This window comes from Dendropsophus ebraccatus, chromosome 5 (genome assembly GCF_027789765.1).
Source record: "Dendropsophus ebraccatus isolate aDenEbr1 chromosome 5, aDenEbr1.pat, whole genome shotgun sequence".
Classification (NCBI taxonomy): domain Eukaryota; kingdom Metazoa; phylum Chordata; class Amphibia; order Anura; family Hylidae; genus Dendropsophus; species Dendropsophus ebraccatus.
Genome location: NC_091458.1, coordinates 129,600,087 through 129,617,029, shown reverse-complemented (window position 1 = coordinate 129,617,029; position 16,943 = coordinate 129,600,087). Strand labels below are relative to the sequence as shown.

Below are 16,943 nucleotides of genomic sequence, written 5' to 3'. Positions count from 1 at the left end.
AATAGCCACTGTCCCTGGCTGCACATAGCAGCTGGGAGTGGCGGGGTCACAGCCCTTCTCTCAATCTCCATAGCAGACACATGACATACCAGATGACATCATGTGTCCTCAAGGGGTTAATGTGCCTGCTACACACCAGCGCATATAGGTGTCACCTACTAAACCACACACTGTCTTTACAATTCTATGGGATAAATATGGTATGAAAAATTTACATTTAATGCTAAATTCAGACACTACAGAACAGAAACATTTTTTTTAATTCCACCATTTCACAAGCCTTGTGTCAAATACAAACATGTTCATTACAATACAATATATAGGTAAGTTGTCAAAGTGTGTTGTATTCATTCATTAAAAGGATAACTTAAATGAATAGCAACCACTTTACATTGTGTAAGTCTGCATTGGTAAACAAAGAAAAACAAAACAAAAAAAAAACGCACAAAAAGCACATCTAAGATCCCTGTGCTTCCAATTCAGAAGGTTGTATGTCTGGCTCTTCATCATTATAAATATTCTCAGCCTGAAAAATATAAAAGCATAGGCACATGTATGAGAGTGGCAGAGCTGAAGCATTTAAGACCATGTTCACACAACAGAAAAATTAAGGCTGCCATTTTTAACACCAAAATGTCGTCCATCTACTGGTAATGACTGCCACAAATGATGAACATGTGCATCTTTTGGCACTAAAATGAAAGCCATCCACAAAGACTGACGTCATTTTCCCGTTGTGGGTACATAAAAAAAAAAAATCCTGGATGACATTTTAGGCTAAGTTGCTGCTTTCTTCAAAAACAGCACCACCAGTTGTCATCAGGTTTTATTAAGCATTGCAACACTGGTCTATTTACTCCATAGAAACCAATCTGCAATATCATGTACAAAGTGAGACTGAGGGTCCTATTACACCGATCTGACTGTTTTTGAAGCCAAAGCCAGAAACAGACTTACAGAGAACAGGTCATGAAGGAAAGACTGTAACTTCTCTTTTCAAATACATTCATGGGTTTGGCTTCAAAAATCTGGCAGATGAGTGTGTGTAAAAGGACCCCAAGATGCTGTTTCTGGAAGAAAGCGGCCATGTTACTCTAATTATAGATAACCCCTTTAATAATTCACATAACTTTACATTATATAATAGAACTTATAGCACCATAAGCAACAACTCAGATCAACTTACCATCTGCCAAACCTGCATAATGTTGTCTTCAGACACTGAACAAATAACCCAGGGCTCATTTGGGTTCCAGCTGAAATCTGATATCTTTGCTGTGTGTCCTCCATGGATGAACTATCAAAGACATGATTTAAGGGCACATTATTCAGTTATTAAAAATCATGTTCTTCTCAGAGCACTAGTTCACAAGCCTATGTAGTAAGAAACATTAAAGATAAAGCCATACCAGTAATTCAGGGGGTCCGTCCTCAGCATCTTCTGCAGATTGTTCCTCGCCAATTTTACTAGATTTAAAAAAAAAAAAAAAAAAAAAAAAAAAAAAAAAAAAAAAAAACACACACATGAGAAAGCTTCTAAGCGTCTGTACATTAAAAAAAATCATTTCATACAGCGCCGATTTTGCAAGTTTTCCAACGTACAAAGAATGGAGAGTTCTGTAATTTAGGGATTGTAGTAAAAAGTAAAATTGTCTATTTGCATAGTTATTACTTTTTTGAACCCTATGATTTTAATTTCCAGTCTATGGAACTATATCGAGGCTCATTTTCATGCCATAATCTGTAGTTTGACACAACCATGTTTTCATCTACCTTTTAAATCACTTTTTTGGAACCTTCCACTGCAAAAATCAAAGAAAAACTCCCCCACTATTCTGACATTTTATTGTTCGTCATTTACTTTGCAGTTTTGTTATTTTAATTAGCACTTTTGTAGTTCCCATAGAGGAATTGTATATAAGCAATCACTGTTATTCATACAGATCAGTGCAGAACATGTGTACTACACTGATCCATTATTTTGGTGCCCCTGTAGGCAAGCTGTACCAAGTTCTCCAAAGAGATCCAGCAATTGAGTCATGGGGAGCTGAGTCATGGGGAGCTGATCTGAACCACCACACCATTAATAATGTATGTAAAGCCATTTAAAATGCTGCTGTCAGTTTTTTGCAGTGGCATGTAAAGGCTTATTTCTACATCCCATATTTTGGACGGGGAAGCACTGTAATTGTGAGTGTTGAAATGTTTGAATCCCCACGGCTATGCCATTACAGTCCAGCGGAAGTTCAAACAAGTTTTCCTGCTCCTGGCATGATATTGATACATCATGCCGGACAGGGAAAAACTCCTCTACAGGATTTTCCCATCCGTAGAATCTGTAAAATACGAACGTGGGTATAAGCCCTAAATGCTAAAATAGAAAGCGTGAAGAGTGCTCCAAGTCTGAGCCCTATCTATATCCCCTTCACAACAGATGTCATGGGTCCTTAACCCTTTAAGGACATGGCCCATTTTCGTTTTTACGTTTTCGGTTTTTCCTCCTTGTGTTTAAAAGGTCATAGCACTTGCATTTTTCCACCTAGAAACCCACATGACCCCTTATTTCTTGCGTCACTAATTGTACTTTGCAATTACAGGCTGAATTTTTGCATAAAGTACACTGCGAAACCAGAAAAAAATTCAAAGTGTGGTGAAATTGAAAAAAAAAACGCATTTCTTTTATTTGGGGGAAATGTGTTTTTACGCCATTCGCCCTGGGGTAAAACTGACTTGTTATGCATGTTCCTCAAGTCGTTACGATTAAAACGATATATAACATGTATAACTTATATTGTATCTGATGGCCTGTAAAAAATTCAAACCGTTGTTAACCAATATACATTCCTTAAAATCGCTCCATTCCCAGGCTTATAGCGCTTTTATCCTTTGGTCTATGGGGCTGTGCGAGGTGTCATTTTTTGCGCCATGATGTGATCTTTCTATCGGTACCTTGATTGCGCATATACGACTTTTTGATCGCTTTTTATTACATTTTTTCTGGATTTGATGCGACCAAAAATGCGCAATTTTGCACTTTGGGATTTTTTTGCGCTGACGCCGTTTACCGTACGAGATCAGGAATGTGATTAATTAATAGTTCGGGCGATTACGCACGCGGCGATACCAAACATGTTTATTTATTTATTTATTTGTTTACTTTTATTTAAAACCTGGGAAAAGGGGGGTGATTCAGACTTTTATTAGGGGAGGGGGATTTTTACTATTAACAACACGTTTTTTTTTTTTTTTTTACACATATACTAGAAGCCCCCCTGGGGGACTTCTAGTATATATACTTTGATCTCTCATAGAGATCTCTGCAGCATAGATATGCTGCAGAGATCCATGAGATCGGCACTCGTTTGCTTTCGGCTGCTGCAGCCGGAATCAAACGAGTGCCGAGCCGAGGACGGCGCCATCTTGGACGCGTCCCCGGCCGGCATCAGTAACGGAGATCGCTCCTCCGGGACAAGGTCCCGGAGGAGCGATCTCCCCCACTAGACACCAGGGAAACGTTGCCTCCGGTAATCGGAGGCAGCTGTCAACTTTGACAGCTGCCTCCGATTAGCTAATTAGCGGGCACGGCGATCGGACCGTGCCCGCTAATAGCGGCGGTCCCGGGCTACACGCGGCACCCGGGATCGCGGCACTTCAAAGCGGGGCCGCCGCGCGGCCCCGCTTTGAAGTGCTAATGAGGACATAGGACGTACCGGTACGTCCTATGTCCTTAAGAGGTTAAAAGGAACCAGACTGTACCAACTTGGTTCACAGCAGCACAGTACAGCTCGCAGAACATACCAGCTGCAGTAGAACAAAGTTGAAACCCATTAGTAGCCTCTGTGTGTCAACCATCCCTGCATTGACAGGCTGAGAGCCGTGACTAGTTGCCGCCCCTCTCCCTGGCTCACGCAGCATAACACACTGCTTTGTACAGCATCTGCTGCGGCTGTATGCTCCACGAGCTGCACATTACCTTTATACCGTGCTGCTGGGAACCATATTATAATTGTGCTCAAGTTTTCTTTTCATTTGTACAAATCCTACCACCATCTCCCATCAACACTGCACACATACCTCAAATCCCAAACATTAAGTCTGCGATCTGTTCCACTTGAAGCCAGGATAGTTTCATTATGAGGAGACCAGTGAACCTAGTAGGAAGACAGTGTAAGTAAAGCCATACACATATGCAAGCAACAGATTTACAATAAAAAGTGTCACTGTTATAATCTTCTAAAACAGGGAATGAAATAAAGCATATTTGCAATTTACATGATTTCTTCTAAAATTTAATGCATAAAAAAAAAAAAAAAAAAAAAAAACTACACTTACTTGTATCCAGGTCCAGTCTCCTGATGGCAGCTTTTTGGTCTTGTGCTGAAGACTATAGATGATCGATCAGGAATTTTCAGGTTCGTTCGAATTCGAACCATCGGCCTTCCATTCAAATTGAATGGAAAGCCGATGGTTCGAGTTCGATCATCTCTACTGAAGACCAAACGCAGGATGTCCCGGACAACAGAGCGGTCACAAAGACGGCAGACATTTGATTGAAGGATGTTTCGAGCAGTGATTCTCTGTACTCTGCAGTGATTCTTCCTGCATTTAGTCTCTTTTTCATCCAGCACCAGACTAAAAAGCTGCCTTCAGGGGACTGTACCTGGATACAAGTACATGTAGCTTGGTTTTAATGCATATATATCTATATCTTTATACACACACACACACTTTATTAGGTACACCATGCTAGTAACGGGTTGGACCCCCTTTTGCCTTCAGAACTGCCTCAATTCTTGGTGGCATAGATACAACAAGGTGCTGGAAGCATTCCTCAGAGATTTTGGTCCATATTGACATGATGGCATCACACAGTTGCCGCAGATTTGTCGCCTGCACATCCATGATGCGAATCTCCCGTTCCACCACAACTCAAAGATGCTCTATTGGATTGAGATCTGGTGACTGTGGAGGCCATTTGAGTACAGTGAACTCATTGTCATGTTCAAGAAACCAGTCTGAGATGATTCTAGCTTTATGACATGGCGCATTATCCTGCTGAAAGTAGCCATCAGATGTTGGGTACATTGTGGTCATAAAGGGATGGACATGGTCAGCAACAATACTCAGGTAGGCTGTGGCGTTGCAACGATGCTCAATTGGTACCAAGGGGCCCAAAGAGTGCCAAGAAAATATTCCCCACACCATGACACCACCACCACCAGCCTGAACCGTTGATACAAGGCAGGATGGATCCATGCTTTAATGTTCTTGATGCCAAATTCTGACCCTACCATCCGAATGTCGCAGCAGAAATCGAGACTCATCAGACCAGGTAACGTTTTTCCAATCTTCTACTGTCCAATTTCGATGAGCCTGTTCTTAGCTGAAAGGAGTGGCACCCGGTGTGGTCTTCTGCTGCTGTAGCCCATCTGCCTCAAAGTTGGAGGTACTGTGCGTTCAGAGATGCTCTTCTGCCTACCTTGGTTGTAACGGTTGGCTATTTGAGTCACTGTTGCCTTTCTATCAGCTCGAACCAGTCTGCCCATTCTCCTCTGACATCAACAAGGCATTTCTGCCCACAGAACTTCCACTCACTGGATGTTTTTTCTTTTTCGGACCATTCTCTGTAAACCCTAGAGATGGTTGTGCGTGAAAATCCCAGTAGATCAGCAGTTTCTGAAATACTCAGACCAGCCCTTCTGGCACCAACAACCATGCCACGTTCAAAGGCACTCAAATCACCTTTCTTCCCCATACTGATGCTCTGTTTGAACTGCAGGAGATTGTCTTGACCATGTCTACATGCCTAAATGCACTGAGTTGCTGCCATGTGATTGGCTGATTAGAAATTAAGTGGTAGCGTGCAGTTGGACAGGTGTACCTAATAAAGTGGCCGGTGAGTGTAAAATTGCAAACTTTACATCCAGTTGATTTGGATTTTCGAAAATGACAGCGACATAGTAAGGCAGGGGTGTCAAACTCTGGCCCTCCAGCTGTAGCAAAACTCAAAAGTCCCATCATGCCTGGACGGCCAAAGCTTTAGCTGTCCGGGCATGCTGGGAATTGTAGTTTTAAAACAGCTGGAGGGTCTGAGCTTGACATGTCTCTTCTGAGAGTATGTTCCCACGACATACTAAAGACTGCAAAGAACAGCCATTGTTGTTAAACGGCTAGAAATAATGCTCATGAACATTTCCAGACGTTCAACAACATCCATTCTTTGCAATCTATACGTCGTGGGAACATAATCTAAAAAAGGAGAATCCCAGCGTTTAAATTTGTCGGTTAGCAGGAGGGGGCAATATAACAATCACTACTTGCCTCTCCCTTTGCCTCCAAAGCACAAAGTGACAGGCACTGGGACCCCCGCTAGGAGGTATTCTCTCTCCCCCCCCCATACTAATGTCGCCACAACTTGGGGAAAAATACCCAACCTTCCTGATAGATTGTCCCATCAGCCAGTGGCTGAGCAGGCAGTCCATCAACTGGGTTGTAAAAAGTCCAGGGGGACCCCAAAGGGGCAAGCCAGCGCTGCAGAGGCAAGTAGTGATTGATTATGTTCCCCCTGCCAGCTGACAAATCTTAGAAGTCACTGGACTTCTCAAGTAACCACAGATATACATGTCAACATGAGCACTCACCTGAAAGATCTCATCTTTATGGGATTCAAATGAATGAAGTTTAAGCTTTAGGTTCCGCAGATCCCAGAGTGCAACAGTCTAAGAGAAATACATGAGCACAATATATATTTTGTAAATCATTGTACTTGTATCTATCATTTTTGCAGTGGCCTAAAGTAGATTTTCCTTACCCAGAAGCACTTTCAGCCATGCTGCCACCAATTGACCACTGTGTACCGAACCAATATCGGTTAGCTAAATATGGTGGCCCTGAAAATTCCTTTGCCATTATTTTAGGTCACAAACAAAAATATATCTAACCACATTCGTATCCAGCATAGGCAGGGAAACCTTAAAGCGCCTCTGTACCCACAATCTGACCCCCCAAACCACTTGTACCTTCCGATAGCTGCTTTTAATCCAAGATCTGTCCTGGGGTCCGCTCGGCAGGGGATGCAGTTATTGTCCTGAAAAACAACTTTTAAATTGGCAGCCCTGTGTCCAACGGGTGGGGCTTAGATTGTGTATGCATCAGGCTGGCACAACCTCTGTCCCTCCTCATCATTAAGAATGCTGCAGGCAGATTGCCTACTATTCGTCAGCTGAGTGAATATTGGGCTGGATCGTTAAGCAGCTGTGCAATGGTCAGACAGGAGTAAATGTTCCAGTGGCATTCCTAATGATGAAGAGGGTGGGGAGGAGGGACGGAGGGGTGGTGCACAGTTAGGGCACAGATACTCCCGTTTGGCACAGGGATGTAAGTTTAAAAGTTGTTTTTTAGGACAATCTTGGATTAAAAGCAGCTAACTGAAGGTACAAGTGGTTTGGGGGGGGGGGGGGGGGGGTCAGATTGTGGGTAGAGAGCCACTTTAGGAACCTGAGCAAGGATCTTTAATAGGTCTTCTACAGACCTCATATTTTCTACACAGTTTTCGCAATTTTAAAATCGTTGTAAAGAAAAAAATTTTAAAACCTTATCAGCCGATCCAGTAGCCAGGATAAATTCGCTATATGGATTGAAGGACAAGCAGTTGACTTCGGCAGTGTGCGCATCCACAGAATGACTTGGTTTAGATGTTGTATTTGACCGCGTGTCCCATCTGGCAAAGAAAAATATATTTATACATAAAGTATAACAAAAAGAAATCTGTGCTCGTTTACTACAGTGATTGGGTCATAATATGGCCCTTACTCTATAATATAAAACACATTGATAAGTTTTTAGCAGCTTCATACATTATAATTGTTCTAAGTTACAATACAGTTGAAGGGAACAATGCATAGATATGAACTAAATCTACAAGACTAAATTAAAATCCCTACTTACATCATAAGCTTTTGGTCATCAGCAACGGAGCCAAACAAAGACTCATGCAATAGATGCCACGCCACATCCTCCACCACTGCCGAATGGCCAGTAAAGATTGCTTTAGCATCGATTATTTTGCCCTCTTTGGGCCCGGCACTTATGTCCCACAAACAAACAGTCTGCAAACAAAAATTGTTACACAAATTCATTATATAGGTTACATTACTATTTTAAATACATATATTAATCAGGTATTGTGCACTACAGAGCTCAAAACTACTTACTGCAAACCTAAATACAAGTCTGCATTAGGGTGCATTTACACAGAAAGATTATCTGCCAAAGATTTGAAGCCACAGCCAGGAATGGATTTGAAAAGGAGAGATATTTCAGGCTTTCCTTTATGACCTGTTCCCTGTTTATAGTCTGTTCATGGCTTTGGCTTCAAATCTTTGGCAGATAATCTGTCAGAGTAAATGGACCCATACTCACATGATCATCAGATGCACTCAACAGGTGACCACTTAGGTTAGAATTCCAAGACAGGCCATAGCCCTCTTTTTGATGACCTCTCAGTCTAAGATCGGGATTACACTCTCCACTGGGGTCTAGCAAGAAAAGGAAAAAGAAAAAAAAACACAAGTCAATACAGCTTCTATATACAAAAGCACTCTGAAAGGCATTTGTCAGTTTAGGCCTTCATTGAAGCCTTCTTTGCAGACTATGAAGAACAGTCTGCAAAGTGCTTTATGCTGCCCTGAGAGCAGACATATGACAAAGGGATAGATGTTGGGCTCTATGGCATATAGGTGTTTATGACTGGAAAATATGAATAAAGAGCAGAGTATATCTAGTTGGGACTACAGTGGTCAAAACTTTTTAGGCCAACTCTCATAAGTGCTGTGGATTAGCCACATCCATCATGAGGTATTCCAGCAGGCAATGTTCTACTCACCAGGTTTAGACGGGTGCTTAGTATAATCAAATACCAGCACATCAGATGATGGCGTTTTGGTCGCAATAATACATGGATTCTGAGGCATGTATCGGGCCCGATTCACTTCACCTTCATGGTTGATTTTAATTTCAGTTTCAATTTTGCCACTTACAGAACCAAATCCACCAAATTCTGAAAAGTACAAACATAACAGGGAATAATGAGAAACAACAGATTCCTCAATGGGGTCAGGACTGCCCCAAAAATAAAGGGCAAGAGAGAAATTATACAGTCCGAAAAACAAGCAAGTTGTGACTGGAGCCCATTATAGTGTTGACTATTGTGGCCACATCAATGCTATTTCCATGCATGGGACTATCGGATTTGGGGGATCTCTTACCTCCTTTCTCACTGTCATAGTGAGATGCATCAAACTGTGCATCATCATTTGGAATCTGGACTCTCGCCACCACAAGATGATTCTGCTCATCTGAAGTGTGTGTCCCCAGTACCAACCAATGCAAAGCATAGTCTTTACCTTCTGGTCTAATGGGGAGACAAAATTATAAAACAATAAGGCATTTTGCACAGACTACACAAGAGGGAACTAACAGGTGGACGAATAACTACAGGGACAGTTTTTACATTTATGGTTTGCAAGACACTTTGCTGTTTCTCTTGCATTACAACTTGGGTCCCTATTACACGGAGCAATAATCTGACAAATTGGCAGATTGCGCCATGTAATAATGATCAGCTGATCGTGTCTTTAGGTCCAGACCCTAAAATCATCAACCACCGACTGATTACTATAAAAATAAAATGTATACACCATTACCTCTCCACACTCCCCGGTGTTCTCTCCACTTCTCCCCGCAGCTGCCAGTAGAACTTCAGATATGGTCTCTGAAGTGACAGGCTGCCAAGCCAATCCACGGCCAGGGAGGCCTGTCACTTCAGAAGCTGTCTCTGCAGTTGCGTTAGAGGCTGCAGACAGCAGGCAGGGGCGAAGAGACCACCAGGGAGCATGGAAAGGTAATGTATGAACAATGCACGATAATCAAGTCATGTAATAGGCTCAGGTAGCGATTACTATAGTGGTTGGGCCTGTAATATGGCCCTTACTCTTAACATAACACATTTGGTAAGAACACAATTTTTACCTAGTAACATCGGGAAGCCACTGCACAGTAAGACTTGGCCATTCCAGGGCATGTGTCATTACCAAGTCATACAGGAACGGAGTATTTTTCTTCCAGATTTTGTATTCCTCATTGATAACACGCTCCTCCACGGTATCCTCAAACACTACGAAGATCAAAGTAAAATTTTAAAAAATTGTTTATGATTAATATCCAAGACAGGTTTAAAGGGATACTCCAGAGGGGGGTGGGGGATATTTTGAAATCTGGCCGGGGAGGAGGTGAGAGAAAAGACGTCCACTCACCTCCCCGGATCCAGCGGCAGGTCCCGTATCGCAGCGCTCCGGTCCCCAGCCGCTTCCTGGTGTCTGACGCGGGCTCGAGGCGTGACGTCTCAAGTCTGCTCAGCCAGTCAGTGACAGAGGGCGGGATCGGAGCAGACTTGAAATGGATCCCGCCTCTGTCAGTGACTGGCTGAGAGGACTTGAGACGTCACGTCTCGAGCTCGAGTCAGACACCAGGAAGCGGCCGGGAATCGGAGCGCCGCAATACGGGACCTGCTGCTGGATACGGGGAGGTGAGTGGACGTCTTTTCTCTCAGCCACCTCCTCCCCAGCCAAATCCCAAAATAACCCACCGCTGGAGTACCCCTTTAGGAAGTGATGCCTCAGTTGTACGTCTGTATGAACACCATCAGAGGTATTGTGGAGTCCAGGACTCGATGGGTCAGAGCTGTTCTGGGTCAGGGACAAAGAGGGACCACAGCACCCTTTTCCTTAAAGGGGTACTCCAGGCAAAATGTATTTAATATTTTATTACATATGGAAAGTTAGACAAATCACTTATATACACTATGAGAAATGCACATAGTGCTGTTTCCCTCAATTTAGTAGATCAGGCAGGCTCACTTCCTTAAAAAAAAAAAAAAAAAAAAAGTGACGTCACGTCTCAAGTGTATGTCTTCCGGCAGGGTCCAGCAGGGGGCGCCTGTAGAAGTATAGACTAAGGCCCCGTTCCCACTGAGCAAAGCTAGCGGAATTCCGCGACGGAATTGTCCGCCGCGGAATGCCGTTAGCCTCCCGCTCATAATGGGACTCTATGGGAGGCGCGCGCTCCTGCCCTGTCCGCGCTGAAGAATGAACATGTTCATTCTTCAGCGCGTATAGAGCAGCAGCGCGCGCCTCCCATAGAGTCCCATTATGAGCGGGAGGCTAACGGCATTCCGCGGCGGACAATTCCGTCGCGGAATTCCGCTAGCTTTGCTCAGTGGGAACGGGGCCTAAGAATAGACGTCTATGTAGAATTGCAGTGCTCTCTCTCTCTCCCTCCCTCCCTTCCAATGCTGCAATGTCACCCCTTCCTCCCACTCCCGTGCAGGGGGGTGAGCGTTCCTTATCTGCCGCTCACCCCGCTGCACCTCCTTGCGGTTCCGTATCCCCGCAACCCAGTCCCGTGCAGGAGCGCTCACCCCGCCACCTGGTCCCATTGGGGTGAGTGCTCCTGCGCCTCCTCCCGTCCTCTCTGTGCCCCTGTGATCTCCTTAAAGTGAATGTACCTTTAGGCCCAGGTGAAGCACTGAAGGCAGGCCGACCCACCCCAGTGGGAGGAAACCCCCACCCCTCTATGATGCTGCTCCATTGATTATAATTAAGCAGCATCATAGAGGGGCAGGGGTTTCCTCCCACTGGAGATGGGTTGGCCTGCCTCCAGTGCTTCACCTGCGCCTGATGGTACATTCACTTATATATACCTTTGTCTTCTGCGGCTCCTGCACAATAGGGGGCTAACAGGTTAGATTAGTCTAAACTGCTGATAGTTCCTCTTTAAGGAGTCAAATGGTAGCCCCGCTTATTTCTCCAGTCACAGAGCAGAGACTTTATATTCATATACTTATATTCATATGACCACTCCCCTCAACCATTACTAGTTGGAGCAGTTTGAGGAGGACAAAGATTTATGGAAAGCCCTTTTACAATTGTTTAAGTTCATCGTCATCCATAAAGGTGCGCTATATTGCTCCATGGGTAGTCACTGAGAATCAGAAGGTGTCCAGGAGGTCATTCCACATCAACACCAAAAGTGACAGCAGATCCTGTCCGTAGTTTGTATAACGGATAGAATCACAAAAGGTTCCGTAAACTTATAGCCCACACATCATATGCTCTAAGAAAGTGTGGGAGAACACAGAAATAATAATATTATTATTATTATTATTATTTTTATTATTATTATTATTATTATTAATAATATTAATAATAATATTATTATTAATAATAATAATTTATTATTATTCCTGTAGATTTATATGGCATTCTTGTAAAGTTTTAGTTTGACATGCAACATACAGTATGAGTGCATGCCAATAGATCAACTATCCCATATGTCCAGGTCATTAGACTAGAAGTCAGAACAGGAACCAAGACAGTAATAAGGGCACAAAAATCCATCTGTCTCAGGCTAGTGTGAAAAAGGCGAAAAAGGAGAAGTGCCATCAAAATAAATATATTTTTTTAAAAGCCAGGGGGTTACAGGAAAATTACAAATTATTCTTCCCTGTCCCCACGCCTCATAGCGCCGCTCCCGGGTCTGGTTGACAGCTGCTGATGTCCTGCAGCAACATTGCTTACACAAGTGAGTGACTGTCCGTTCTGCCAACCAGCGAGTGGGGCGGGACACCACTGCAGTCACTGACTGGCTGAGCGGGCATGCACTCAGCTGGGCCGTGATGCTGCAGCTGGAAGAGCCGGGTATGTGATGTACCCAGATTCCAGACAAAAGTGACATCTGGCGGTAGTCAGCGGGGCCCAGGAGCGGCAATACGTTCATGTGTAAATTCACTTTGTGTATTTCTCCAATATCTGTTAATACATCCAGCTCTTCTACATAAATGCTCACTTTGTGTATTGTTTTCCCACACAGTCTTCCTCTTGTTTTTCAATTTCATTGGGTGTCTTTAAATGCCAGGGCAGGGATACAATGTACTGACCTAAAGGAGCCAATGACACCAATCACGGCACACTGTATCCACACTACCTGAGCAGTGGTCCCACCTGATAGCTTCCACAGGGCACAACTGTATCAATCAACCCCAAAAGTGTATCAATGAAACCTAGTACAGTATTGGGGAGGGGGGACCCCCACAATGAACATCTTTACCCCTTAACCTGGATACCAGCTGTGAGGCACTACATACAAGCCTTTCCCAAGTCAGTGTGGGTTCAAGCTAAGTGAGAAGTTCCCACGATTTCCATCGCTCTAATCTCCGTCTGTGCCATAGACGCCATTCTATACGCAGGCGGAGTTTCAAGTCCGCTCAACTAGTCAGTGGCGGAGAGGATCCCGCCTCTGCCACTGACTGGTTGAGCGGACTTGAAACGTCACGTCTCAAGCCCGCGTCAGAGACCAGGAAGCGGCCTGTCAGCGCGGACCTGAGCGGTGAGATCTGGTGAGGGGACGTCATTGCCCTCATCCACCTCCTCCCTGGCCATAGGCAAAAAAAGCCCCCTTTTAAAAAAAAAAAAAAATCTTACATAATGGGGGGCCACAACCCACCTCTATATGATCTCACACAGACCTAGCCCCAGTATTACTGCGGCAGCACCTGTGCCCTTTCCAGCCATTGAAAAATATAATATTACAAGTTATGGGCATTAGATTTCCGCTGATCCGGTAATTGTTCTGCTCGCCATTGGAGTCAGGGGGGAGGGGTTCTCCCTGTGATGGGGCAATTGACATCTGCCTGGTGGCGGTTTTTGCCTTCTCCCGGATCAACACAGTAGGGTTTCCTTAGGTTGAACCTGATGGACTCTTGTCTTCTTTCAACCTTGTTTACTATGTTACTATCAGATACCTCCATAGGCTGCTATTAAGATATTGGTAATAATATTCCCTATGGTTTAGGTTTCTGCTCCTAGGCAGCATCAAGGGGTCACAGCCCCTAACATCAGACCATGATCTGTACTCCAGCAACGTCTATGGGGGAAACCATCACCTTATATAGCAGCATCATGGGGTCACAGTCCCTGACAGACCGTGCTCTGTGTGCCAGCAATGTCTATGGGGAGACCCATCACATGGGGAGCATCATGGGGTCTCAGTCCCTGACACCAGCCCATGCTCTATATACCAGCAATGTCTATGGGGAGACCCATCACATGGGGAGCATCATGGGGTCTCAGTCCCTGACACCAGCCCATGCTCTATATACCAGCAATGTCTATGGGGAGACCCATCACATGGGGAGCATCATGGGGTCTCAGTCCCTGACACCAGCCCATGCTCTATATACCAGCAATGTCTATGGGGAGACCCATCACATGGGGAGCATCATGGGGTCTCAGTCCCTGACACCAGCCCATGCTCTATATACCAGCAATGTCTATGGGGAGACCCATCACATGGGGAGCATCATGGGGTCTCAGTCCCTGACACCAGCCCATGCTCTATATACCAGCAATGTCTATGGGGAGACCCATCACATGGGGAGCATCATGGGGTCTCAGTCCCTGACACCAGCCCATGCTCTATATACCAGCAATGTCTATGGGGAGACCCATCACATGGGGAGCATCATGGGGTCACAGTCCCTGACACCAGCCCATGCTCTATATACCATCAACGTCTATGGGGGAAACCATCACCTTATATAGCAGCATCATGGGGTCTCAGTCCCTGACAGACCGTGCTCTGTACACCATCAATGTCTATGGGGGACCCCCCTGCTGGCGGTAACACACTGCCCGGCCCGGGGGGGGAAGCTCCCGGCTCCATCCCCGCAGCCCCCGGTACATTGTCTCTATACACCCGGGCACACAGAACAATGAGGCGCTGCTGCGGGAGTGAATGGCGCCGGGGAGCGGGATGCGGCACACAGAGCAGCCACAGCAGCGAGCGGCGCGGTTCTCCCGGCTACACACCGGCCCCGGGATGAGAAGGGTGTGCGCCCAGGGCCAGGCCCCGCTTACTTTCTTTATTCGCCATCTTTCCGCCTCTTGCAGACGGCCAGTACCAGGAGAGCCGGGCCCGCTCACTGCCTCCCTGTCGGTCACAGGACACGCTTCCCGCGCCAAAAGAAAAAGAAAGCCTGAGGTGACGCAGCCGGATGATCCCCGCCAAAGTTACACAGCTACTTGTAACAGCAGCACGCCGCCTGCAGCCCCGCCCCCCGACACGCCGCAGCGTGCGCCGCCATACTGGAGGAAGCGACCAATCAGCGCACGGGAGACTGCGGCGCCTGCGTCACGGAGGCCTGGGCGGCCATTTTTATAACTGGCAAAAAAAAAAAATCACAAAAGATGCTGAATGAAGTATAGTATATTCTGTATTGTGACTGTGGTTGTGCCAGTTTGCCTCAGGAGTACTAGGCATTTACTGGAGCCAGTCTCCTAACGTTTTGGAAGCTGGCTTCCTGAGAAACACTAAAGCCTATGGACTTGTAGATGTGCTGCATGCAGTGCAGCCTTGTCTGATGGTCACACACTGTTTATTGAGCTGTAGATGACTAAAAAGGTCTAACAAAGCCGCCCTATAAGATTCTCCAGAACCTGAACTATCCACATCCTTCTATTTCCCTTCTTTTGTACAAAAAAATAAAACATTATTTGTCAGTTTTGCCAGGTAAGCCAGCCTATAGGTGGTAGACACTGCACCCCACTGCGCTCACACAGGGGACCTAGCTACTATATGAGGGGAGGGAAAAGAGAGCGTGTATACTATATGAAGCCATATATGGGGTCTAACCACTATATGGGAGCACATAGAGGCCTAACTACTATATGAATGCATAGAGGAGGCCTAACTACTTTATGGAAGCACATAAGGGCCTGAATATCATATAGAGACAGGGAGCCTGACTAATATATGGGGACACAGAGAGGCCTAACTACTATATGGGGGGCACAGAGGGGTCTAACTACTATATGGGGGGCACAGAGGGGTCTAACTACTATATGGGGGGCACAGAGGGGCCTATCTACTATATATGAAGGCAAAAGGTCACAGAGGCTAAAGGAAATAGGGTGGGTAAGAGGATAGTATCAATATTATCTTGTTAGGATTAGGGTTTTTTCCGTGCACAGCAGACACCTGACATTTTTTGAGTAAAAATGAAGGCTTTCTTTCATTATGGTGATGAGTTTATAGTGAATCCAATTTCCCTAATTCAGGTGTAACCAGGAGCAGGTTTGTTAGCAGCATGGATTAGCAGATTGTGCATTGGTATGTGTCCCACTCCTTGAGCATAGTAAAGAGTAAAGTTAAAGGAGTCCGGCGAAGTCCGGCGAAAATTTTTATTACAATATTTTATTGCCCCCCAAAAGTTCTACAAATCCCCAATATACACTTATTACAGGAAATGCTTTTAAAGTGCTTTTTTCCCTGCACTTACTACTGAATCAAGGCTTCACTTCCTGGATAACATGGTGATGTCACTTCCAGGATAAAATGGTGATGTCACGACCCGACTCCCAGGGCTGTGGCTGCTGGAGAGGATGATGGCAGAGGGATGCTCAGTGTCCCTCCAGTGCCCTGTGTCCCTCAGTGTCCCCCTGCCATCATCCTCTCCAGCAGCCACAGTATACATAAGTGTATATTGGTGATTTGTATAACTTTTGGGGGGCAATACAATACTTAATTAACATTTTCACTGGAATTCTTCTTTAAGTGTATTCCAAACATAAAACAGTTCCAACAAAGCGGTTGTCAGAAAGCAACAGAGGTGCAAGTGGGTTATAGGGTGTAGACTGTATGTGGTAAATCATATTGTGCCACTCAGTGAATGCCACTATAGAAAAATAAGCATGTGGGGACAATGGAGGTCTATCCGAAACATGTAGGTATTTCAGAAGAGTGGACAATCTGTTTTGCTCTTAAAGGGGTAGTCCACCAAAAAAACTTTTCTTTCAAATCAACTGGTGCCATGAAGTGCCAGAGATTTG

General features: G+C 45.0%; 1 protein-coding gene across 1 annotated transcript; it reads right to left on the bottom strand.

The window, feature by feature from the left end:
* Positions 1-241: 241 nt before the first annotated feature.
* RBBP7 (RB binding protein 7, chromatin remodeling factor) lies at positions 242-15,172 on the bottom strand. The gene is made up of 12 exons (XM_069971248.1): positions 14,973-15,172; positions 10,030-10,174; positions 9,267-9,412; positions 8,885-9,058; positions 8,422-8,537; positions 7,948-8,108; positions 7,594-7,720; positions 6,642-6,719; positions 4,075-4,151; positions 1,410-1,467; positions 1,187-1,297; positions 242-526 (listed from the first exon to the last, which is right to left on the bottom strand). Exons 1-12 carry the CDS (start codon positions 14,986-14,988, stop codon positions 458-460), a joined length of 1,278 nt encoding a protein of 425 aa, XP_069827349.1. The 5' UTR covers positions 14,989-15,172; the 3' UTR covers positions 242-457.
* Between the last annotated feature and the right edge of the window lie 1,771 nt (positions 15,173-16,943).

Excerpts from the sequence above, each read along its gene's own strand:
- RBBP7 (XM_069971248.1), bottom strand. Across the intron at positions 8,538-8,884 it reads TAAGCACCCGTCTAAACCTG|ACCCCAGTGGAGAGTGTAAT; the intron begins GTGAGTAGAACA and ends TTTTCTTGCTAG. Across the intron at positions 4,152-6,641 it reads ATAAAGATGAGATCTTTCAG|GTTCACTGGTCTCCTCATAA; the intron begins GTGAGTGCTCAT and ends TCTTCCTACTAG.